The 25,364-nt window shown below is 47.2% G+C and overlaps 1 protein-coding gene across 1 annotated transcript in view; it reads left to right on the forward strand.

Annotated features, from left to right (window-relative positions):
- PEX14 (peroxisomal biogenesis factor 14) overlaps positions 1–25,364 on the forward strand; it is a 113,387-nt gene that overhangs the window by 48,451 nt on the left and 39,572 nt on the right. Inside the window, exon 3 of the mRNA XM_028740687.2 lies at positions 7,642–7,726. Within this exon, the coding sequence (XP_028596520.2) occupies positions 7,642–7,726 (85 nt within the window). The remainder of the gene's footprint in view (positions 1–7,641; positions 7,727–25,364) is intronic.

Raw genomic sequence — 25,364 nt, forward strand, 5'->3', positions numbered from 1 at the left:
TTCTTTATTAAATTTATACCTTGCTTTTCCTCCCAAAGGAGCCCAGGGCTTCAAATACTCCTGTGGTTAAAACAAAACAAAACCCCAAAATAATAATAATTATTATTATTTAAAACACCTAAAAACTGTTAAAAGCATCTAAATGCAATAAAACCTCTGATGGATTTTTTTTTAAAAACCCCCAGATGTAACCAAATCATGTTTCTGTATAGGCCTGCCCAAACAGATTTTTTTCCCTTCAGCAGGTGTAAAGAAGGAGAAGTGTACAGTGATGGTGTCAGTGTGATTTCAATAGGCAAAGAGTTCCAAGGTGTGGGTTCTGCCACACTAAAGGAATGACTTGTTGCAACCGTGCAACAGGCAGTTGTGTGGCAATTGCAGAATTGCTAGTTGCGCAGATGCGAGTGATTGAGCCATCATGCTTTGCCACTTCGTCTAGAGAGATTGCAGAGTGGGACAGAGCCAGCTGGGCAATCCTTAGGTTTTTGTTTCAGAAGTAGAACACCTGGCGCTATCTGGCACGCTGACATCTTAGTTGGCAACTCGGGCAGGGATTTAAGCAAGCCTGGGCTAATACCAGGCAACAAGAGCAACGCAGCATTCGCATAGAATGATAGTAGCAACCGTGCTTTATGGAAAGTTCGCTTCAGTTAGGAAGAAATTGCTATACACCAATCTCCTTGGTTTCAAATAACAAATAAAAATAGTTACCACCAGGGACACTGAAATGGGGAATTGTGTGGCTGAGGGATTAAGGAACTGCTCTAGCAGCGTAGGTTTGAGTCCCAAGAGGTGCCTTTCTTGGGAAGAAGGACAGAGCCATAGATCTGCTTTGCATCCTGAAGATCCCAACTTCAGCATCTCAAGATACGGCTGGAACAGACTCCTGCGTAAAACCATCAAGAGCTGCTGCCAGTTAGTGTAGACAGTACTGAGCTAGGTGGGCCATGGTCCGGCTCAGTATAAGGCAGCTTACCACGTTCCCAAGTTTTATGGGAAGGGTGCTGCTCGGTGGTAGGGCATCCTCTTTGCTCCTCAGTTCAACCGCTGGCAGTCAGTGTAGAGGTGAATGTACCAGCAATCTTGACTTAAGGAAGAAGGCAGATTCCTATGAGGCGAGCTTGCGGGGTTATCAGGAAGTCTTTTTGTGTGTGCTTAAAATGCACACCCAGCCCAAGATCCTTACTCTTTGAAAGCTTGATCTGGAATCTCCAGGAATGGTGCCTCCTTAGCGAGATATATAGCTTCATAATTAGCCTCTTGCATTTTTTCACGAGTGCTGGCATCAGCGTTCTGCGATGTGTTTCCCTGATTAACAGCTGCTTTGCAACTACTTCCGTGTGCCACTGATGACCGTATTTGTCAAGCTGGTCCTGACAAGAGTACGGATGTTCCTTCTCCTTTCCACCCCCCACTGTCTTTTACTTAAAACACAGCACTTTCTTTCTGCCCTGCTCTAAAGGGGTGGGTGGGTTGGGGGACCGTCCTCTTCCTTCGTCCTAATGCTAGGCTTAAGAAGCAAAGAGTTTGATTTTGGGTCAGATGCCTGTTTTACGCAGAAATGGGTGAGTCTGTCTGTTTCCAACCAGCTCCGCTTTCGCAGATGGTCGCCCACCATTCCTCCTCATTTCTTCTGCGTTTAAGAAGGAGAAATACAAACGAGGGGGGGAAATGCATCTAAATACGTTTTTAAAATGTGCATTTTCTCGAAATGCTTACAGATACGTTCAGACAACCAAGAGCTTTCTTGCAAGGTTTGAAGGACCATTGGTCCATGTAGATCAGTACAGTATTGTCTAACCCTGGCTGGCAGTGGCTCTTCTTGGTTACAGACCTCCTTCAGGCAAAGCAGATGCCCTACTGCTTTCCTTAAAACAGAGGAAGCTGCCTTTTACCAAATCAGACTGTGGTCCACCTAGCTCAATACTGTCTACACTGGCTGGCAGGTTTTAGGCAGGCATCCCCTCCAGCCCTGCCTGGCGATGCCATTGGGGATTGAACCCTTCTTATCTCCACAACAACCCTGTGAGGTAGGTTGAGGCTGAGAGGCTGGCGACAGGCTGTCCTAGTGAGCATCGGGAGGGGGTTGCAAACTGCAAAAGAAACAGGTTTCATAGGAAACAAGAAGCTGCCGGCCAGCCATCTAGCTCAGTATTTTTGTGCCCCACGTAGAGCACATTACAGCAGTCTGGCCTTGAGGTTACCGTGGATGAATCACAGTGGCCAGACTTGGTGACAACAAGTTTCATCTTCAGTTAAACATTGCCATATTTTTAATACAATACACCTAGTGCCACGGCAACAAAACTGCTAGCACATTTACAAAGCTAAGCAGGGTCTGGTACGGTTTGAAATTGGATGAGGAGAACTGCGCAATGAGATTCCTGCATTGCAGCGGGTTGGACTAGATGACCCTCAGGGTCCCTTCCAACTCTACAGTTCTCAGAATCTAGGTTTTTGCACGAACACTGTAAAGAACTGAGTATGTCCAGTGCCAGTGTTGCCCGCATGTCCCTTATGGGGTAATATTAGGTGCCAGTGGAATGGAGTGGAGGAAGGACTTGCTTTGGACACTGAGGTCCAGCGCTGAGGGCCTTCTGGCGGTTCCCTCGCTGCGAGAAGCCAAGTTACAGGGAACCAGGAAGAGGGCCTTCTCGGTAGGGGCACCTGCCCTGTGGAATGCCCTCCCACCAGATGTCAAAAAGAAAAATAACTATCAAACTTTTAGAAGACATCTGAAAGCAGCCCTGTTTAGGGAAGCTTTTAATGTTTAATAGGTTATTGTATTTTAGTGTTTTGTTGGAAGTCGCCCAGCCAGATGGGCGGGGTATAAATAAATAATAATAATAATAATTATTGTTATTATTATTATTATTATTATTATTATTATTATTATTATTATTATTATTGGACTGGGGAGGCATGCCTTCAGATCTCTGCTGGACAAGAGCACAGGTTTCCATCAGGCTGCAGAACAGAGGGAGGGGAGGGAAGCAGGGCCACTCCATTGGCCCTGCTGAGAGAGACCAACCACCTTTGACTCTACCTCAGCTGTCACTGCACACACACAGCCCAAAGTTCCCAGTTTTCCAGATGCCTAGAAACTTGATGATTGTGCCGAGGAATTAGATATTACATAACACTAGCTGAAGCTGTAGGAAGCAACTTTGCAGATATCTTTCACAAAGGTGTGTGTGAGAGAGAGGGAAGGGAGGGAGAGAATCTTTCTTTCTTAGCTATAATTTTGTAATGTCATTTTCAATCAATAGACCTTTAGCAAATAGATGAGACAGATGATGGAGGAGGCCCTTTAAATAATTTAGCTCTCGTTAATGGAGCGATTTCATTTTTTGATAGAATGGCTTTATTGAAAAGTAGATTTTTGCCCGCTGCGTCTTCCTCCATCGCAGTGTATGTACCACTTTAAAAAATACTAATGTGAAAAACCTGTGTGTGTGTGTGTGTGTGTGTGTGTGTGTGTGTGTGTGTGTAGCCAGAGACTCACTGGGAAGAGTACCGTTCCTGTCAATTTCCTCTAGCAGAGGTGGTTTGGTTAGTTTCTTGGAACAGAGGTTACACTTCTGCAAAGTTTTTTGCTTGGAAAAACTAGCAGTTTGTCAGAACTCTCTGTACAGCCTTGGAAGAATTTTTGTGTCTGAATTGGGATTTGCAAGTGCTGTTGTGCATGCCCAGCCTGCAGGCTTCGCACGGGATCTGGTAGGCCACATTGAGAAGAGGATGCTAGGCTGAATGGGGGCTGTGGTTGCCCTGATCCAGCAGGTTGACCTTACATTTTCACCACTGTGCTGAGTAAAACCAAGGTGTGACTTAGCGTGTTGTTTGAAACGGGACTCATGGTGAAGCTCTCTTCTCACTAATCATGAGCTCCAACCAAGGACAATCCTTTTACCAACTCAAAGAGTGTTGGTCCGCTGATCTCAGACTTACTTGGAAGCAGCACTTTGGAATTTCAGGCAGGGGGCATTCCCGACCCTGCCTGGAGATGCTGGGGTTTGAAGCAGGGAACTTTTCTGTGCAAAACCAATGCTCTTCCCTAGCAGAGTGGATCGAACCAGACACCCGTCTAGGCCAGCACATTCTCATTTCAGCCACTTAACCTGTGAATGTAACTTGGTAGCTGAGCACCAGCTCTGCACCCAGAAGGTCTGATCCAGATGGGCTCTTATATGCAACCTGTAAGATCTTAACGCCTTACAGCAAGGGCCTGTTTTTATTTTTGTACAGTGCCTAATAACTCTGCACAAACCTATCTAGAAGTCAGTCACACTAACCTGTTCTGCCCTTGTCCTGCTTTTCTGACTTCTCCCAACTGGGCTGACCACCACAAGAACCAGATGATGGGCTTGATGGGGCTTTGACCTGATCCTGCAGGACACTTCTTAAGTTCTGACATTACGTCCTTAAAAACATTTTGGCAGGCACCGTTGCTCATTCTCCAGCAGCGGAGAGAGTGAACTCTTGTCGAAAGCGTTCCCAAAAAGGGAACAGGTGATTAATATAAAGGCAAAGTAGCTTTTGATAAGTTGGCACGTCTCTGCGTCTGCTTACTCGGACATCTTTCATGTTCAGCACATTTCCCCCCTACCTCCGCCAACCCCCAGGTTATTAATTTGTGCTGTTTATCCTTCCTGCATCTGGCGCAGCGATACCCGTGCCGTTTAAATGTGCAATTTCCCTATCGCCGGCATTTCCAGTGAGGCAGTTCAAGAGGGGCGTAAACAAGATCAAAGTGGCACTTTATGTGCTGGGGGGAAAAGGTGGGTGGGCTCTGTATTATTTTATGATTTGGAACGACGGAGTGCTAAACTTTAAAAAGTGAGGTTTCCTTCTCCTCCCACCCCCCCCACCCCTTTCCCTCAAACTATGCCGGGAGGTGGTCAAATTTCCCGTTAAAAAAATAATGAGGGAAAAAATGTGAATTTCATCTCCCTCCCAAATTCATTTATCATGCTTTTTAAAAAGGTGTTTCGCTGCCTTTACCTGATGTCTAAATTGGATTGGCTCATTTATGCTGTTCTTTACTGTATCCCCCCTTGCTTTTCTTAAATGAATTAGTAATGACAGCGCACTCCATCATACCCTCTCTACAGCCACTTTAAGGGGGAAGCCGGGTGATCTAAACCTTTTAACCTATTAAAGATGATTTTCCCCAATTGAATCAGACCCACCGCAGGTGTAATAACTAATCATTTAAACTACACCTGCTATTATGTTTTTTTAAGCCATTATGCATGTTGGATAGATGATAATTCATGTTTATTGCATTGTCCGATGGATCCGTTTTGCCTACACTACTCTGATTAATGTATTTAAAGAAATAAGAGATGCAGTTTAAAAGGGGTGGTGGTGGGGAAGTATATATATATATATAAAACGCACACACACACACATCCAACATTGATGGAATGCACCAAGATTATTTTGAAAGGGCCATTAGAACCCATCAGAAACTCTGCTCTCTGACCTGAGATGTATATTTGAAAACCAGGTGAAAGGCAGGCGCTCGATCGACTCTCTCCCCTTATAAACCCACCCGATCAGTGCTCTCCGCAGGAGGGGCTTCCCTGCAGATACCATCTCGTCAGGAGGTCCTTTCTGTACAATGTTGGAAGCAGGCATTTAGCATGGCAGCACCAACCCTGTGGAACTTCCTCCCATTACTGGTTCCTGTTTCCAATGAGCCCTTCCAAGCAATCAGTTAAACCAGAGGTTTTCACCCTTTTTGAGTCCACGGCTCCTTTGACATTCAGAGGCACCCCTGTGAGGCTCAGGAGCCCAGCTATGTCACCCCTTGCCTGCAGAGCTGGCAGCCTCTCACCCTTTTTTGAACACCCTCCCTTGTGGAGGGTTCCCTCAGCCTCCTTTCCCCTCTCCTTAGGAGTCCTCCGGGCAGCCATTGCTGCCACCCTTGGTCTCTGAGCTGCACCCCCCCTGCAAACAGAGGTGCCTCCTCACACTGCCCCACTTATCTGTCCATTCCCAACAGCTGGCGGACTGGGTGGCTGGGCTCCCTCGCCCACTTGCTTTCTTATTCCGAGGCTACCTCAGCTCCTGGCAACCAGCACCCCCTGGCTAGCCCCAGAGGCCTCATTCACCTGGGGAGCTTGTAGCCAGGGCTTCTGCAACAAATAGGTATGCAAGCCTTTGGGAGGCAGAGACACAAGGGCATCAGAGGAGAGAGGGAAGGAAAGAGGGACAGAGGCCAGTGTTGCCTGTGGCACCCCTGACCACCATTCAAGGCACCCTAGGGTGCCACGGCAAACTGGTTGAAAACCACTGAGTTAAACATACATGCCTGGGTCATGTACCACTTTAAACCAAGGGGAGGGGAGGGATGGGTTTTCATTCTGAGAGCCACATTCCCTTATGGGCAAGCTTCTGGGGGCTGGATGCAAGTGGCTGGCAGGCCCAGAAGCAAAAAGTGGGCAGGACAAGTGTAAATTTTAGTTCTGTACAATGGTATAACTTATTCACACAACCTTCCCTGCCCTCTATTTGGGCAAACAAGAGGCGTTGGCACAGTTCAGGAACACATACCAGCCCAGCAAAAACACTCAAGTGGGGGGAGCTTGGAGCAGGGCCAGTGAGGGGTGTGGCCTGGGAAGGGGCGTGGTCTGAAAACAATCCCAAGGGCCAAACACTGAAGCCTAGAGGCCGCCCCCCCCCCCCCCAGGGCCTAAGGTTTCCCCATCACTTCATTAAGCTATTGTTCAAGGTTCTGCTTGCGGACTTTCTGTAATGGGCATCTGGCTTGCCGCTGTAAGAACAGGAAGCTGGACTGGATAAGAATAGAGATGGGGAAGAGCTGGAGTGAGAGAGGGTTTAGTTTGAGAGATAGGGCTTGATTTGAGATAGGGAATAGGATAGTTTGAGGGATAACTGGTTCTGATTTAAATTGAGCATCCCCTCTGAGGAGACCATAGCAAGAGGAAGGAGCCCCACAGCTTAGATAGGAAGACCAGGTTGAATGTCTGGGGAAGGTATACAGACAGGAGTTAACTGGAGGGCTGAGTCTGAGCCAGGGGAGGTAGAAGCTGTTGGAATACAGAATACCTGGGTCTCATTCCTACCAGGAGGGGAGAGTGCTTCCAGGAAACAAAGGCTCCCAAGCCAGTAACATGGGCTGTGGTGACCCCCTGGGAGCAGTGTGCCCCAACATGCTGCTCATTCACATGAAACCATGGTTTGCTTTAAAGCCATGGTTTTGTGTGATATGCAAACAGGGCAGTGTTAGAATGCAAGTAAAGCAATATCATGGCTTCATTGAGTATTTGAAAAGATACAAATTATACAAAATGGAATATTGTACAACAGTTGTGCCCAACCAACAGCTTCTGGAAGGAACAAAATGAGTGTGTGTCCTCCTCAAAGTAGGCCCACTGCAGTCAATCGACCTAAGTTAGTCATGTCCATTTATTTCTATAAAACTGCTCTGAGTAGGACTCAAGAGTACAACCATAGGGATTCCAAGTTATCTGTAATATTTCTTCCCGCTTCAAAGGCAATTTCTCTGTTCAGCTTGCATTCTACTAGTTTTTGATGCCTTGCTCAGAATCTGAATTCTGATAGTCCCTAACTTTTAAAAAGCGTTTTCTCCTTTTCTCTTCCCTCCTGCCACAGATTGCAACAGCGGTGAAGTTTCTGCAGAACCCTCGAGTCCGCCAAAGTCCACTTGCAACCAGAAGATCTTTTCTCAAGAAAAAAGGTATGGTGGATCATGACATTCCCTTCTTTTCTCCTCACCTCCCTGCTCTTAACTCCAGAAGCGTTTCTGCATGTACCGATCTACGAGTCTTTATCAAAATAAATATTTTATTATTTTTCAATAAGGAGAAAGGGAAAATAAGTACAACCATACGACAGAAAGGACAAAGTGATACCGTCTGTGGAGTACATTCTATGTTAGGAATACAGACTGTTCAAAGCAGCACAAAAGGAAAGTCTGCATTGTTCAGTTTGTCTTACCCTGGGAACTCTGGGTTGAATCCAGTGCTAATTCAAGTCGACCCACTATAATCAAGGGACCTAAGTTTGTAAACCACTTTGAGGGTTCGTTACAATCAAGCAGGAGACAAGTCTTGTGATAAATAAATAAGCTAGCTATGGCATTCATTTCAGTGGGTCTACTCTGAGTAGGGCCAGCATTGGCTACAACGCTCTGGTGTGTTTCTGCATTACACCAAATTGCTCCATAATAAAGTAACATGTGAAACATGGGGCTGGGGGCTGGGTGGGTTGTGCATTGTAGACACTTACTTCCGAAGCTTATGAACAAGAAACCCAAGAAGCGGTCACATTTGGCCCAGCCCCCTAACCCCCCTGTTGTGCTGTGTCAAGCACTCAGACGACGCTGTGTCTCCCATTAGGAATGGACGATTCTGGCCCTTTCTCATTTTTCCTGTCTTAAGTTCATTTCATTTCTGCGTCAGTAAGTGAAGGTGTTTTGTTTGCTTAAAGTCCTTATGAAAATTCACCAGCGTTTCGGTGCAGATTTCTCCTAATGGACACTTTACTCATATGCAGTTTTTGCCTGATGACCCACATCTTTGCAAGCAATTACCCCTAATGTGAATATGATTTTTTTTTAAAAATATGAATTTTAATTTAATATTATTTTTTCTAAATAAGCTATTTTTACTAATAAATGCACACTACCACCTAACTGCTGCGTTTTGTTCACATAATGAGATTTTTGTACACCCACTCAGATGGCAGGGTGCAAGTAATAAAATTATTATTACAGGCAGCCCCCCATTTACATGGGGGTTATGTTCTGAGGCACCGTGTGCGTCGGTGGAATTGCATATAACTGAAACCTATTGAAAATGTCTGCAAACACCCAGTTACATCCCCACTCCATTGACAAATTCATGGAGGAGGCCGTCAGTGGCTGCTAGCCACAATAGCTTTTCTTTGCGTCCATGGCCGGATCCAGAAATGATTCTAAATACCAGTTGCTGGAAACCACAGGAGCGGGAGAGTGCCCTTATGCTCGAATCCTGCTTGCATAGCCTTCTGGTGGTCCACACTGAGAGCAGGATGCTGGACCAGATGGAGCACTGGCCTGATCCAGCAGAGCTGTTCTTCTGCTTTTCTCAAGCAAAGATACAGCAATTAAAACACATTCTTCAAAGCAGTTCAGAACAACTTACAATCACAAAAACTAGGTGGCGCGTAGATTCGTATTTAAATCCTAGTTGAATCCCCCTATCCCCTATCCCCCATACCTGATCCAGCAGCTACCCTTTTAGTGAAAGACCCTCACCGTTCTTGCACCATCTACCCATAAGTCTTGAGGACGAGCCTCACGTTTTCCAAATGGGGAGGGGAATGAAGCTGCCAGCAAGATGAAGCACTGTGGCAGCAGAGCGGGGCTGGTGTTGCAAACTTCTGAACCTGTAGCCTCTCGGAAGGAAGGAGGATTTTAGCGTTCACAGGCTCTTTGGTCTGTCCTGGCTTCTGCCAGTGGTATTTGATGCTGGTCGGCGAGCTGCGGGTGAAACGGTCAACCGCTTCAGAGAATGGCCGGGCTGAGCAGAGAAGGTTATGGGCTGCAGTCAGTGAAAGCGAGGTCGAGTTAAGGTTAAATTTGGGGTCACCCAGCCTTTCAAGGCCTTGAAAGGGCAAGCGATTGACTGCCAAGCCCTTTCAGGAGGAAAGGAGAGCCCACATCTTGATAAATCCAGCATTGTTTTCAGCAGACGGAAGTTTCTTGTTCTGTGGGCCTGCAACATTTCTGCTGCCTTTATCTTAAAGGAAAGGACAGCGTCTTTTTTTTAAAGCTTCTGGGTTAGTGATGATCTAAAGTTTTGTTCTGGTTTTGTTTGGATTCAGGTTGCTGAACTAGGGCCTTGATTTCTTCCTTTTTGTCCTGAGCCCACAGTTTTTAAATCCTTAAAAAGGAAAGCAAGTTTCTAGCCCATATGGTCATAAAAGAAAACTAGCTGGCAGGTTTTGTGAGACAAAGCAGAATGGAAGGAAAAGAACATCAGCTGTTCTGCTCTGTTCTTAGCACATCCTGTTGGCTTTAGGGCTTTAGCTCTGGTATCTTACAGACCCATCTATCTATCCCCATATCATATTTCTTTCCCTTCAAAAATCCCAGATTCTCCCTCCCATACCTACCAACCCTCTCCTGAAACGTCATCCTGTAGGGAGTTAGGCGTGCTTCGGAAATAGTTCTCTGTTGAGGTGATGAGCCTCTGTCAGGGCTTGTACTACCTCATGCAGCAGGTGGGGGCTCACACAATTGTGTGCTTCGGTAAACAAACAAACAAAAAAAGTACAGTCCCCAGGAACTGGATGCAGAAGGTTAGGTTAGGTTTACTGGAGCTATGTTTGCCTTCCAACAGTGAAAAGGCCCGAAGCAATTTACAACCAGAATAAAATACAGCGATATAAAAATACTTAGTACACACTCCAATCTTTTGGCTTGATCCAGCAGGGCTCTTCTTCTGTTCATATCTAGTAATAACAAAGATCTAGTGGGCAAGAAGGTAGGTCTTTCCAAGACGTCTGAAGCAACTGATGGTGGATGCTTAATTGTATGGGAGAAAAAAGGGCATCAGTGGCAGGAAGAGAGCCAGTGTGGTGTAGTGGTTAGAGTGTCAGACTATGACTTCGGAGACCAGGGTTCAAATCCCTGTTCAGCCATGGGTGTGACTTTGGCCACAGTAGCAGTCTCTCAGCCTAACCCACCTCATAGGGTTGTTGAGAGGATAAAAAGAGGAGGAGAGGAACCACGTCTGCCACCTTTCTGCTCCTTGGAGGAAAGGTAGGATCTAAATGCAAAATAATTAAAATGCCCACTTTTTGGGACACCACCCTGTGCTATTCTGTCGGGTGCAGTGCCACCGGGGAAAATTCCCCAGGTGATAAAAACAATCCAGGGTCATGGAAGCCCATTCCTATTTATGTCTATAAAATGTTTGTTTGCCTCTTTTCTTTCTTTCTTTCTTTCTTTCTTTCTTTCTTTCTTTCTTTCTTTCTTTCTTTCTTTCTTTCTTTCTTTCTTTCTTTCTCTTTCTTTCTTTCTTTCTTTCTTTCTTTTTCTCAGCGGGTTGTAAGTGTTCTTAGCCTTTCTTGGGATACTCCTGCACAGACAGACATGCAGTGAACTTGTACAAATCGCCCACGTGTCCACAATTTGCTTTGTTTGCGTTTCAAAAACCGGGGTATTTCTTTCTTTCTTTTTGGAAGCACTGAATTACAGTGCCTCTGGTCAGGGCAGTAACGCCGAGGAATGTCAACTGTTGGGGCTCTCCCCTCTCGGCTGTTCCCGGCTGTCAGAAGTCTTCCCTTCCGGGTCTGATCTCTTGCAGTACAGGTTCTTTCTCTTTCACTCTTTCTCTCTGTGTTGTCCTCCCCCCCCCCCCCGCTTGAAATATGCGGACCTACGGGGAGTAATTAATCATAAAAGCTTTGGGATTTCAGCTCTATCATCGAAGCAATGAAGCAGGGGAAAGCTGAGCCTAAAAGCTGTGCTGATTACCCACGGTAACCTGATATGAAATCTATAGTTGCAAAGCGATACTTAGCACCTCCCGCCCTCCCCACCTCAAACACAACCGTACCCCAGGATATCTTGTGATATTATAAACCGCCAGTACATATTGCTGAAGTGACCAGTTTCTTCCTTGTGTTTCTCCCCACCCAGACCAACCCCATCTCCCCCCTCCCGCCCTGCTTGTTCCCCTCTCAACGCAGACGAGAGTTAAGATTTCATTTGCAAAAGGTATTTAGAGCAATTTAGAGACAAATGTCTTGGGTGTTTTGCGCCACGTGCCTCTCCCCCAGCCACCCCCCAACCTCCAGCTTCGCAAAGCAGAATTTTTAGTATCTGAAGTTCCATCTAATCTGTTTAATTTTAATAAATCCCTGACTGGGAGAAGTGGAGATTGGGGAATTTTTTTTTAAGGGGGGGGGGCAAGCAGCTCGGAGACGTCTGCAAGAGGAGGCCTGAAAAGAGAGACGGTGACCCGATTAAAGCTTCTAATGAATTACTTGGCTAATGATTACCAAAGTGGAAAAAAATAATAATGCAAAAACTCAGCAACCTTCTTTGATGCAGCTGAGTTGCATCCGGCTCAGTTCCGATCAGAGGAGACCCATTGAAATGAATGAGGCTAAATTAGCAATTTCCATTTATTTATCTGGGTCTTCTCTGAGTAGGGCCAGCACTGGATACAGCCCTCTGTTTCTTCACCCTCCTTTCTGTTTAGTTGCCATTAATTTTTCGCAAGGCATCATCATCGTAATCCCTGGTAATGGCAAACATGGGTGTGAAGCAGGACCACAAAAAAGGTTGGTGTTCTTTATATCCTGGAAGGTGCTGCTTAAGTGGGCAGGGATATATGGATTTGTAGTGTCTTTCGCATGATGTGAAATCTACCATCACTGAGTGATGGCCACATGGGATGCAGAGAAAGGGCCTTTTCGGTGGTGTCTCCTCACTTGTGGAACGATCTCCCCTGCTGGCATGAACAATGGCTGCTTTTTGGCACAAGGCTCCTGTGCAGGCTAACTGGAGCTCGGAACTGGAGCCATTTATAGGATCAGGAGGATGGTATGCTTCTCTGTCCAGACACTTTATGGAAATGGCCTATGATTCGTTCCACTGGAAAAGAGACCAAGGAGCTAAGGTCCTGGTTCTGAGCCCTCTAGTGCCTTATGCATCAAATTCACACTGCCCCCCCCCCCCCCGGCTACCTCTACCCAATTTTGGCATTTGCATTCATTGACAGGTCTTGGGAGAACAAGACATAGGAAGTCAGGCCATTGGTCCATCTAGCTCAACCTTATCTGCAGCAATGTGAATCAACAGTGTGATGCAGCAACCAACAAAGCTAATGCTATTCTAGGCTGCATCAACAGAAGTCTGGTGTGCAGATCAATGGATGTAATAGTCCCACTCTATTCTGCCTTGGTCAGACCACACCTGGAATACTGTGTCCACTTCCGGACACCACAATTTAAGTAGGATGCTGACTAGCTGGAACGTGTGCAGAGGAGAGCGACCAAGATGATCAGGGGTCTGGAAACCAAGCCTTATGAGGAAGGGTTGAAGGATCTGGGTCTGCTTAGCCTGGGAAAGAGGAGACTGAGAGGAGATATGATAGCCATATTCAAATATATCAAGGGCTGTTACATGTAAGATGGAGCAAGCTTGTTTTCGGCTGCTCTGGAGGATAGGGCTTGAACCAATGGCTTCAAGGGACAAGAAGGAAGATTCCGACTAAACATGAGGAAAAAATTTCTGACAATAAGAGATGTTAGACAGTGGAATGGACTCCCTCGGAAGGTTTTGGGCTCTCCTTCCTTGGAGGTTTTTAAGCAGAGGTTGGATGGGCATCTGTAATGGATGCTTTAGCTGAGATTCCTGCATTGCAGGGGGTTGGACTAGATGACCCATGGGGTCCCTTCCAGCTCTACAATTCTGTGATTCTATGGCAGGCAGTGGCAGGGTTTCAGGCAGGGCATCTTCCCCAGCCCCACCTGGAGATGCTGGGGATTGAACCTGGGACCTTCAGCATGCAAATCAGATGCTGTACCACAGAGCTTACGACCTCCATTGCAGCGGGTTGGGCTAGATGACTTCCATTGCAGCGGGTTGGGCTAGATGACCCTTTGGACCCCTTCCAACAACTGCTGTTCTGTGACCCTTCCTGCTGCTTCAAGCAGTAAATGGGAACTCGCTGACAGCAGCTGGTGCATATTCCACATTTAAAATGAGTGCAGTGGAACACACACATACCCATCCGCCCAGCGGTGCTTTGCCTCAAACATAATTTCTGAAAGGCTGAATTCAGACGGCATCTGATCTAGAACCTCGACGGCGTTGGCTGGGCCGAAAGAGCTGTTGGCCATGTCTGCATAATAGGCTGAGCAAACTGCTCCCAACGGGGTGACAAGCTCTTATTTGGAGAGATGAGTAGGAGGTCACAGAAAACTTTGCCCTTGTAGACGTCGCCTTCATTAATCTGCCTTGGTGCCTAAGCTTCATAGGAGGGAGCAGAGCTCTCAGGAAAAAAGGGAGGTGGGGAGGCCGGAAGCCTTGCCCTGGACTCGGTTGCCCCTGTGGGTCTCTTGCAGCTATTGTCAGGCCATTAAGTCTTTAAAGGTGGCGACAGGCCGAGGAAGGGCTAAAGCGGGAGCCTGTCTGCCACACGCCAGGGGAGAGAGGGAATACAGCTGGCCAGGCTCCTTAATTAATTCCCACCCCACTCGACACAGATTTGCATCCCAAGGAAACCTTTACCCTGCTTGGAGCAGCCTGCTATTGAAACGAGCACCTATTTTATTTTTCCTTCCCTGTACTCGAATCAGCTTTCTTTTTCCATCGTGTGACTTGAAGGTCCAGCAAAACACAAAAGGCTGGGCAGCTTTAAAAGAGGATTGGGCAAATTCATGGAAGGAGGGAAGGCTATTCAACAGCTCCTAGCCCTGATGGCTATGCTCTTCCTCCATGCTTACCAGGTAGTAATGCTTCTGAATTATTGTTCCTGGACGCTGTAGGAGGGGATAGCGCTCTTGCACATGGGTCCTACTTGCAGGTTTCCCATAGGAACATCTATAAAAACAGGATGCTGGACTCGATGGGCCATCTGTCTTGATCCAGCCAGGGCTCTTCCTATATTACGTTCCTACAGAAGGCTCCGGTTCAATGGGACAGCGCTCAAATTATTGAGGAGCAGGTAAGAGGTAGTGGCTCCCCAGTATGAAATCTACAGAATCCTACCCCCTTTGAACTTTAGCCAGATCATGGCCTCATTCTAAAAACAGTAAGATAATAGGGTTAGGCCCAGGGGACTCCTTGCCTCTCCACAGTTTGAGGCAGTAGTGCTTCTGAATACCATTTGGAGGGGAGAGTGTTCTTGTGCTCTGGTCCTGCTTGTTGGCTTCTGCAGGCACCTGGTTGGCCACTGTGTGAACAGGATGCTGTGCTAGGTGGGCCACTGGCATTGATGGAGGCGGGAGGTTGTGGTCTGACTCAGTGCAAGGCAACTTCCTCTGCTCTTGTGTCTTATGGGAAGGGTTGTAGCTCAGCAGAAGAGCAACGGCTTTTCATGCAGAAGGTCCCATCTTCAACGTGCCCTTCCTGAAACCCTGAAGAGACAGTACCAGGTTAGATAGAGCAGTGCTCTATCTCATTGTCTCTATGTTCCTAACTACATGCATGAAATAAATCACAACAGAGGTCCATAAAAACACTTGTGGCTCTCGTGTGTGTGTGTGTGTGTGTGTGAGAGAGAGAGAGAGAGAGAGAGAGAGAGAGAGAGAGAGAGACAGACAGACAGACAGACAGACAGATAGACAGACAGATGAATGAAGCTACTGGCATGCTGATCTTGAATTGGCCAGATATCTTAGATCAGGGCTAGGAGTCCTGCTGCCCTTTTCTCCAACCACTGGCCATGCTGGCTGGGGCTGATGGGAGCTGGAGTCCACCTGGAGCAGCCACCGTTTCGCCATCCCTGGGTCTCCTCTGAGGGTTGTTTTTCGTTGTTGTTGCACAGGAGACCCAAAAATGGATTTCCGTCGCAGGTGAATAAGCTTCCGAAAAGGAACAGATTTCAATTTAGCGCTGTCTTTCTTTCTTTCTGTCTTTCTCTCCATTACTTCTTTTTTTCCCCTTTTTCATAATTTAACTCCATTTCACGAGGCAGTTTGCATGTCCTTGAATGGAAGCTCGTTACCGTGAAAGCTTTTTTAGCATTGATTTCATAACCGCCTTAATTTAATAGCTCCATCATTACTGAGAAGCCCTGAGAGTGAGGCCCCAGCTTTCCAGGTCACTGACCTTTTAATTACAGACCTTGTTCTGATGGCCAGGTTATCGACTGGACGTCTCCCAGATTGCACCCCCTTAGGATGGGGAATGAAAACAACGAGGTTTGCTCCCTGGCTTTCCAGGAGGACGTCCGCAGGGGGTGGAGGAAGAGAGGGAGGAGAATTAAGAAAGTGTGGGAGGGGGAGAAAGTAACCTCCCGCGTTTCTAAAATTAATTTTCTCCTTCGGCTTCGTAATTAATTTTTCAGAAGTGTCGCAGTGAGGTTCAAGCAATTCCCCCTCTCTTTTTTTCTTTTTTTTTTTTTTTGCATAGCAAAGGGCAAATCTCACTGTAATCTGTACTGTGGAGACATTACAGTGCAGGTGGTTCTGTTAGCAAAGACAGTCACAGCCCTGCTGTGCAGAGCTGGCATGCAACTTCCTTTCCAAATTTGCCATGCCAAGTTCCTAGTCCTTAAGCATTTCTTAAGGCTTTCCACCCAGGTACATGGTATGATTACTGCTTTAAATGCAAAGTACACATGTGGCATATGTTTCGCAGAAATTGTGCATATTCTTCTGAGTGGCCAACCAAGATGCCCTAAGGGGAAGTCTGAAAGCAGGACCTGACTGCAGCAGCAACTATCCCCATTTGTGATCCCCAGCAACTGGTATTTGGAGGCCTGCTGCCTCTTGACAGTGGAGTTAAAATATTTATTTTGATAGGAGAGCACATTTTCACCACTGCGGACAAACTTGTAAGAGTTCCAAACCGATCTGATGCGATCTGCCATTGTGGAAGACCAAACTCTTAGCCAACAGCCCACTCTTGTTAACCTTTCCTACTCATAATAAGAGGAGCTGGTAACCACCTACTGCCTTAGCAGTGCAAATAGAGATGCAGAGATTATAGCGGGCGCCTAGGTTTATTTATTCCTGTTTTCTGAAATTGATCGAGAATCCTCATCCATCTGTTCTGAAAGGCCATCTCTCTGTCTTGCCAGCCTCACATCTGCATATCCATCACCTGACACTCCTGCGTCTGGGCCTATTATTCATCATACTCTCTCCCCCCCTGCCCCCGCGGACATCAATCTCACCATGGCTTGCTTTAGCCAAACCTGGCCATGAAATACATAGCTTTTGGGGGTTACCTTTGAGCCAAGGGGATACATGTAGCTGTGCCATAACAGAGAGCCCTAATGCATTCAGCCAGGAAGGCAGGTATTGGCCAGTAACCATTCCTTCAGGAGAGAGCATCTTGCCTGTGTCGTTCACATGAACTTCAACCCCACCTTAACCAACCCCTTGGTGCTTCCACACTTAAATCCAACGAAGCTGAGTGCTGGAAGTTTCAGGACAGATAAAAGAAAGTGCTGCTTCACGCAGCACATGGTTGAACTATAAAACTCCCTCCCACAGGAGGCAGTGATGGCGTTTGAAGAGGGTTGGACAAATTAATGGAAGACAAAGCTGTCCATTGCTGCTGGCCATGATGGCTCTACGATGGCTCTACTCTGCCTCCACAGTCAGAGGCAGCAATGCTTCTGAACACCAAGTCGCTGGAAACCTCAGGAGGGGAGAGCGCTCTTGTACTTGAATCCTACTTGGTGGTTTCCCAGAGGCATCCAGTGAGAACAGGATGTGGGACTGGATGACCCCATTCGTCTGATCTAGCAGAGCCCTTCCTGTGTTGTTATTTGTTCTGTTCCTGCTTTACCTCCTCTCTTAGTGAGCTAGCTGGGCTCTATTGCCTCCGTTTCGGGATGTGCCTTGTGTCACCGCTGAACACAGGACTGCCAGTTTTGAAACTGTGTCAGTGTGTTTTTCCCCTGGAAAATATATTGGTTCATCTCTGAGAAACAATAGATGAATTAAGAAAGAAGAAGGGGCACAGTGCTGGAAGCAGAGCTAACTTAGCATGTTCCTCTTAAGTAATGTTTTCCAATGGGGTTTGATAAGTGCTCTCCGCAACTTCCTGTCAAAAAAGATTCAAATCTCAGCATTCCTTTCTTTGGGCTTTCTCTGTGTGTGTGTGTTTTCAGGGAGGGCCCCCCCCCCCGGAAAGAGCACCGCAAGGGGCAGCCGCTTGCTATTTTAATGATGTTGCAAAGCATCTATTGAGTGGGAGAGGAGAGCGCAGACCTGACAACCTCTAAATGTACATTTATTTCTTCCATAACAGAGGGTACGAGTCACATTAACCATAATAGCCTTGTGCTCGCTCGCTCGCTCTCTGTGCTTTGGCCGTGCCCCACAACTCTTCCCCCTTCCCCCCCTCTTTCTCTTTCCCTGAGCCATTTAGAGGTGCAATTCACTGTGTAAGAGGCCTAGCTGGTTTTTACAGCACTAGCAGGGATAGAGAGAGGCTCTCTTTCGTCTGGCCACAGCAGTAAAGGTAAAGGTACCCCTGCCCGTACGGGCCAGTCTTGACAGACTCTAGGGTTGTGCGCCCATCTCACTTAAGAGGCCAGGGGCCAGCGCTGTCCGGAGACACTTCCGGGTCACGTGGCCAGCGTGACAAAGCTGCATCTGGCGAGCCAGCGCAGCACACGGAAACGCCGTTTACCTTCCCGCTAGTAAGCGGTCCCTATTTATCTACTTGCACACGGAGGTGCTTTCGAACTGCTAGGTTGGCAGGCGCTGGGACCGAACGACGGGAGCGCACCCCGCTGCGGGGATTCGAACCGCCGACCTTTCGATTGGCAAGCCCTAGGCACTGAGGCTTTTACCCACAGCGCCACCCGCGTCCCCTGGCCACAGCAGCGCCTCAGAAATTTTTACCACCATTTCCATGATGAAGAAATCCACCCGATGCTTTGCCCCCCCTTGCCTAAAACAGTGGCATTTGCAACTGATGGATTGTGGCCACACACCCTTCTCTTTTATTTTTTTATTTGCTGTATTCATATCCCACCCTTTCCTCCAAGGAGCTCAACGTGGCATATATGGTTCTCCCCCTCCTCATTTAATCCCCACAACAACCCTGTGAGGTAGGTTAGGATTGGCCTAGAGAGAGCTTCATGGCCAAGTGGGGATTTGAACCCTGGTCTCCCAGGTCCTAGTCTGAAACGCTAATCACTACACCACACAGGCTCTCATTTTTACTTAATCTCTCCTCGCTTGCCCCTTTCCAATTCTATCCCATCTCTCTTACCTGTATGCCCCCTTTCCAGAAAAAAATTAAATAAAATTCTGCACCGAGACTGTTTAAACCAGGGGTGCAATCTTTAAAGCAGGGGTAGGCAACCTAAGGCCTGGGGGCCGGATGCGACCCAATCGCCTTCTCAATCTGGCCCGTGGACAGTCTCAGAATCAGTGTGTTTTTACATGAGTAGAAAGTGTCCTTTTATTTAAAATGCATCTCTGGGTTATTTGTGCTGCCTGCCTGGTGTTTTTACATGAGTAGAATGTTTGCTTTTATTTGAAATGCATCTCTGGGTTATTTGTGGGGCATAGGAATTCATTCATCCCCCCCAAAAAATATAGTCCGGCCCACCACATGGTCTGAGGGACAGTGGACCGGCCCACAGCTGAAAAAGGTTGCTGACCCCTGCTTTAAAGCACTATACCACTTCAACAGACAGGACCTCCCCCATATTTTAAAGGAATAATAGTGACCACTTCCAAGATGTAGTCCATCCAGACCACCATGTCTAAGGCTATATCTGCAACTTACATTTAAAGCTCTGACATACTTCTTTAAATAGTTACAACTCCCCCCAAAGAATCCTGGGAGCTGTAGTTTGTTAAGGGTGTTGCTGGAGACTGCTGCTTCCCCCACAGAGTTATGTTTCCCAGAGTGTCTTAACAATCAGTCCTTCCTCCCAGGGAACTCTGGGGACTGTAGCTCTGTTGGGGGAAACGGGGGAGGGGGGGCACCACCACCAACTCTTCAGTGCCCTTAACAAACTACAGTTCCCAGGATTCTTTGGTGGGGGAAAGCCATGAGTGTTTAAAGTGGTATGCTTTAAATGCAAGGTTAAGCTCGACCCAAGTTTAGCAGAAATGGTCCAGATTCTTTGGAGGGCTTGGCCAACACACCCTTTCTCTGCCCCAGAGCAAGAGAGATGTTGGTAGACATTAGAGGAGGGATGGAGAAATCTGGCCCACCAGGTACTGCGGACTCCCAACTCCCATCAGACTCCAGCCAGTATGGTCAGGGGTGGCCTGGCTCCATCATTTTGTCAACTGAGGCAAAACGGGAATTACTGCCTCCTGCCATGCCCCACCCACCCCCATTTTCGCCGCCGGAACGCCCCAGCTCTTGCTGAACTTAGCAGGAGCTGTGGCATTCTGCATTCTGCATTCTGCAAATGTGTTGCTGCTCACTGGTATAGCTCCCTCTTGCCACCAGTGCCCAGAAGCAGTGGGGCAGACTGAGCGGTGCCTCTTGCACTTCTACCACCTGAGGTGGGAACTTCCAACTGCCATATTGGCAGTCCAGCTCTGCCAGTGATGAAGGATGATGGAAGTTGGAGTCCAACAGCACATTCCTGATCTAAATCATGGGTAGGCAAACTAACACCAGGGGGGCCGGATCCGGCCAAATCGCATTCTAAATCAGGACTGCGGACGGTCTGGGAATCAGCATGTTTTTACATGAGTAGAATGTGTGCTTTTATTTAAAATGCATCTCTGGGTTATTTGTGGGTCATAGGGATTCGTTCATTCCCCTCAAAAAATATAGTACAACCCCCCACAAGGTCTGAGGGACAGTGGACCGGCCTCCTGCTGAAAAAGTTTGCTGACCCCTGTTTCTAAATCATTTGCCAAGAAACGCTTATATTAAGTAGAATGAAGAGACTTAAATGAGCAGTGGGAAGTACTGTGTGCCACCTTGACTCCTTGGTGGGAGACAAATGCAATAAATAAGTTGTTAATATATTTCAGCAGATAGAGCCAGTGTGGCATATAAAGGTGTTGGGCCAGGAGATCAGGGAGGCACGGGGTCAAATCCCCCATTCATTAAAAAAAAACACAACTTGGTTGTTGACCTTTGGGCCAGTCACTTTTGTTCAGCCCAACTTCTCTCGCTGGGTTGTTGAGTGGATGGAGTGGGGTCGATGGAAGGAGAATCACATACGGCACCTTGAACGCCTTTGCAGGAGGGTAGGGCTAAAAATGTAATAAATGCATTAATTATGCAAAATGAGCGTATCTGCATGATTTATCTCACAGTGCCTATTTTCCTGCTGCATCCAGTCACAGGGCACAGAGCTGTGGTTTGCAGGGCAAAAGAACCACCTGCCCACCCACTTGAAATATATTTAGCCGCCTCTTCACTTGCTTCTGAGATTAAAAGAATGTGTTGCATATTTTTTTATTGGCCACAAGGACTAGAAACTTTAACAAAAATGAAGCTGGATTCTGAATGCAACACACCCTTTTCCCATGTGGAAAGGTGATACATGTGCCACTCTGGTTGACGCTTCTGTGGCGTGGCACATTTTAGGGTGTCAAGACGTTTTGTGGGTCCTTGCGCTTCAGCTGAAGAGCCGTGGATAAAGAGCTTAGGATAAAGAGAGCAAAGATGTGCTTTGGGGTGTGTTAACACATAGTCTCCCTCTTCCAGCTCCTCACTTAATTCCTGTTCTTCTCCCTGCCCACAAGCAGGGAGATATTACGCTGATATTATGTAAATCATTTGTCAAGAGGAATTGAACTGAGGAACTTCTGAGCGGAACCTCCTAGCCTAGTGAGCTATGATGGAAAATATCCTTGTAATCATGAGGACTAGAATCTTCGGCTCCTCCAGATGCCCTTTTCATTGTGTGCATTTATGATTACAGTAATACCTCCGCGAACGTCCACCTTGTCTAGCGTCCATTCCGGCGAATGTCTGTGGCAAACCCGGAAGTACCGGAATGGGTTACTTCTGGGTTTGCCACTCGCACATGTGCAGAAGTGCAAACTGCTCTGCGTGCAGATACGGTGCTTTGTCCTGCGTCCTTTTCGGCTAGCGGCCGGGGCTCCGGAATAGATCCCAGCCGCAAAACAAGGTACGACTGTATTTGTTCTCATCATGGTGTTGGAGATCCATACTTTGTTTCCAATAGTGTAACTGCCTGCTGAAATACTTTTCTTTTATAACCACAGTTTACTTATTATCCTGCTTTTGTTCCTCTATAGCACAAGAGTGCCCCTCCAGATGGCAGTAAGATCAGGGAAGTTCTGCAGACCAACTAATAAAGCAGAAAGGTCTGTGATAGTCTGGTATAAACCTACCACAAAGGCACTGTTATTGTGCAAATGGCATTTTGCAGAATACACACCTCCACCCCAAGAAACCCCCTGCTATACTTGAGACCACATTCACACCATATATTTAAAGCACTATGATATCACGTTAAACAGTCATGGCTTCCCCAAAGAATTATGGGGGTTGCAGTTTCTGCTGAGTGCTGAAAGTTGCTTGGAGACCCCTATTCCCCTCCCAGAGCCACAATTCACAGAGTTCCCTCGGAAAAGGGAAACACAGTCCCTGGATATAGATTCATAAGCAGATTCCCCGCATATAGATTCATAAGCAGATTCCTGCCACTGTGAGGATTTGGGGTGTGTGCATCAAGCTTAACTAGTCCTTCCGGTGGGAGACATGTCATGTTTCTTCTGGGACAAATTGTCCGCCTTTGGTCTGCATCCTTCATTCAGCTTTCACTGTGGCTCCTAGAAGCAACAGCGGCCACACCCTGGGAATGGCTTTGACTGGCTGGCTAAGCCAGGTGCGGGTAGCTGACGGGTCTCAGACCCTCGGTGAATTAGGGACTTACCTTGCATGTTAACAGGCTCTGGTGGATTGAGCAGATGAATACAATAAGAGGTCCGGCGGTTAAGAAGGCAGTTTCTGCATGTGCTGTAGAGGGAAGTGAGGGGCAGATTGGGCTCATCAACCTGGGAAGATAGGCCATCTAGGAGAAGGAAACCTCCGCTGCCTTGCAGGATATCTTTGGACTGTGGAGTAAACCCTACACAAATCTGGAGTAGAGTCCCTAAAATGGTTGGATGGTACTTTGTATGCCTCCTTCTGGCAACTCCTGCAGCGAAGCTGGTGTCAGATGTATTGCTCTGATTTTCTTTGGACCACATCAGTGAGGCTGGGGGGGGGGGTATTGTCATCTTGGCAGCCTAGGACCCTCATTCACACTACCCAGACTTGCACCCCTGGGAGGTCACTTCGGTGCTGCTGACGCAGGGGTTTGACTTCACCCCCAGAGGCGCACTCCATTGTCTCTCGAGATAAGACAGTTGCCAACAGCCAAGGTAAAGATATATATAGATTTGCCTTTGCAAATGTGAAAATGCTTGGTTGTCTTTGCTCCCCCCCCCCCCCATCCATTCAGAATGTGATTCTTACTCTTCAGCCCCCTCCATTGCTGGGTGAAAAAGATCCTGCTGACCCCCCCCCCCCCACTCCTCTGGGAAAGGGAAACATTTTGGCTCGAAGACCGTTAACCACGTTGTCGATGGCCAATTACGGTCCCTGCTAGGCTGTGGTTTCTGTGGTTCCTTATCAGGAAAAAGAGTTGTACCTTCAGAGAGAGTGAGAGGGGGAAAGTGAGTTGAATGGATGGGCCTCTCCTTGGTTGGTTTTTGTAGGTGGGGTGGAGTTGGGGGGCGGCGGATGGGCTAGAAGCCTCTGAATGCCAGACAGATGAGGTTCTGGCAGGTTGCGTGCCATCCTATCCCTGGCCTCAAGCACTGACCTTTTGTTGTAAGCATCACCCTCAACTGGTCACAGAACTCTACTGATAACTTACATAGAGATTTATTTTCCTTTTTGGGTGGATGGAAAGAATTCCTACATGTGGCCTTCTTGAGTTTGCTTTCAATCTCTCTCCCTTTCTCTCTCTCTCTCTCTCTCCCCCTCTCTGCACTTATTATTATCATGATGTTGTTGTTGTTGTTGTTGTTGTTGATGATGATGATGATGATTTGCTCTCATTCTTTCTCTTGGGCAAAGAATGTAGCTCAGTGGTTAGAGAATCTGCTTTACATGCAGAAGGTCCCAGGTACAAACTCTGGCATCTCCAGGTAGGCCTGGGAGAGACTCCCTGCCTGAAACCCTGGAGGGCTGCTGCCAGTCAGTGCAGTGTTGAGCTAGACGGACCAACAATTTGACTCAGTATATGGCAGGTTTTTTTTAATACTGTGGTTTATATGACCACAAAGGTTGAAACATCAAAAAAGTGACAAAACTGCCTCCAGGCTCAGAAGTCTCTTCCTGGACTACCTGGAGGTGCTATTGGGGATTGAAATCAGGACCTTCTTCTGCATGGCAAATGAGATGCTCTACCACCAAGCCTCAACCTTTACACGGAAGGACTTTTGGAAGTCTGCACCAAGTGAGAGACACAAAGGTATCACAGCAAGGCACAAGTGTGTGTGTGTGTGTGTGTGTGTGTGTGTGTGTGTGTGTGTGTGTTTATCCTTAATGGGTTTAAGAGGTTTTTTTAAAGACAGGCATCCTGCAACCTCCTCCTCTCTCTTTTTTTTGAAAGGAGAGACTTCATTCCGTATGAAACCGGAGGCACCCTAATTTTTTCTTTTCTTTTTAATTGACTTCATTGCACTGTACAAAATGTGTCTTGCTAGTAGGAACTAGTCACCAAAAACGTAGCTGGAGTGCTCTCTGATCCCTCAGAGAGATGGTCTGGAGCAAGGGGGGCAGCAAAGGAGGGATAGCATTACACACTCCCCCCCCCCCAGCCACCTTGTTGCAAATACATGGGTTATATTAAAAACTGCATTCATATCATATTTTCCTGCCCCCCTGTTTGGGTCATTGGAAGTGCATGGCTGACCTTATGCATTGGAATTGGCTTTATTGAATTTCGCCCCAAATGCGTTTGTAATTTTCTCGTGCCTGCCCCCGCCGACCCACTGCTGGTGTTCATGTCCTTGCTGTCCAGAGAGTGGTGGGGCTGGGTGTATGTGTGTGGAGCGGGGGGAGAGATAGGATAAGTGCCCCCTTTTTATGGTGATAAACAAAATTAAATTTCTCTCTGTCAACTGCTGACCTTCCTCACCTTTGAGGTTGCATCTTTGCAGCAAAAGACAGGAGGCGCCGATCGTGGATCGTTTTGCTACCAAGGGACGTCGGCATGCAAAGGACCGCTGAGCAAATGAAATATTGAAATCTTTTCTTTATTATTTTTTTGCCGGTTAGCAATAATGCCGCTCCATCAATCTATCTATCCTTTTTCCTTTTTTCTTTTGCAGGGGAAGTTTCTTCCCATGCCCGTTCATTTGGGGGCCTGTAAGGTGTCAAAAACAATGGCCCCGTTTGCACTGTACAATTAAAGCTCCATGATGCCACTTTGAACAGCCATAGCTCCCCCCCAAAGAATTCTGGGAGCTGCAGTTTGTTAAGGGTCTGCTTAAGGGTGCGGCTTAACGATCAATTTCTTCTCACAGGGAACCCTGGGAATTGTAGTTCTGGGAGGATCCCCTGACAAATCTCAGCAGCTCCCATGATTCTCTGGGGGAAGCCATGACTGTTTATAGTTTATGGTGTGAATGAGGCCAATGTCATTTGCTGTTGGACTCAAAGGGCCACTTTGCTCTGCCAAGAG

Source organism: Podarcis muralis, chromosome 7, assembly GCF_964188315.1.
Source record: "Podarcis muralis chromosome 7, rPodMur119.hap1.1, whole genome shotgun sequence".
NCBI lineage: Eukaryota > Metazoa > Chordata > Lepidosauria > Squamata > Lacertidae > Podarcis > Podarcis muralis.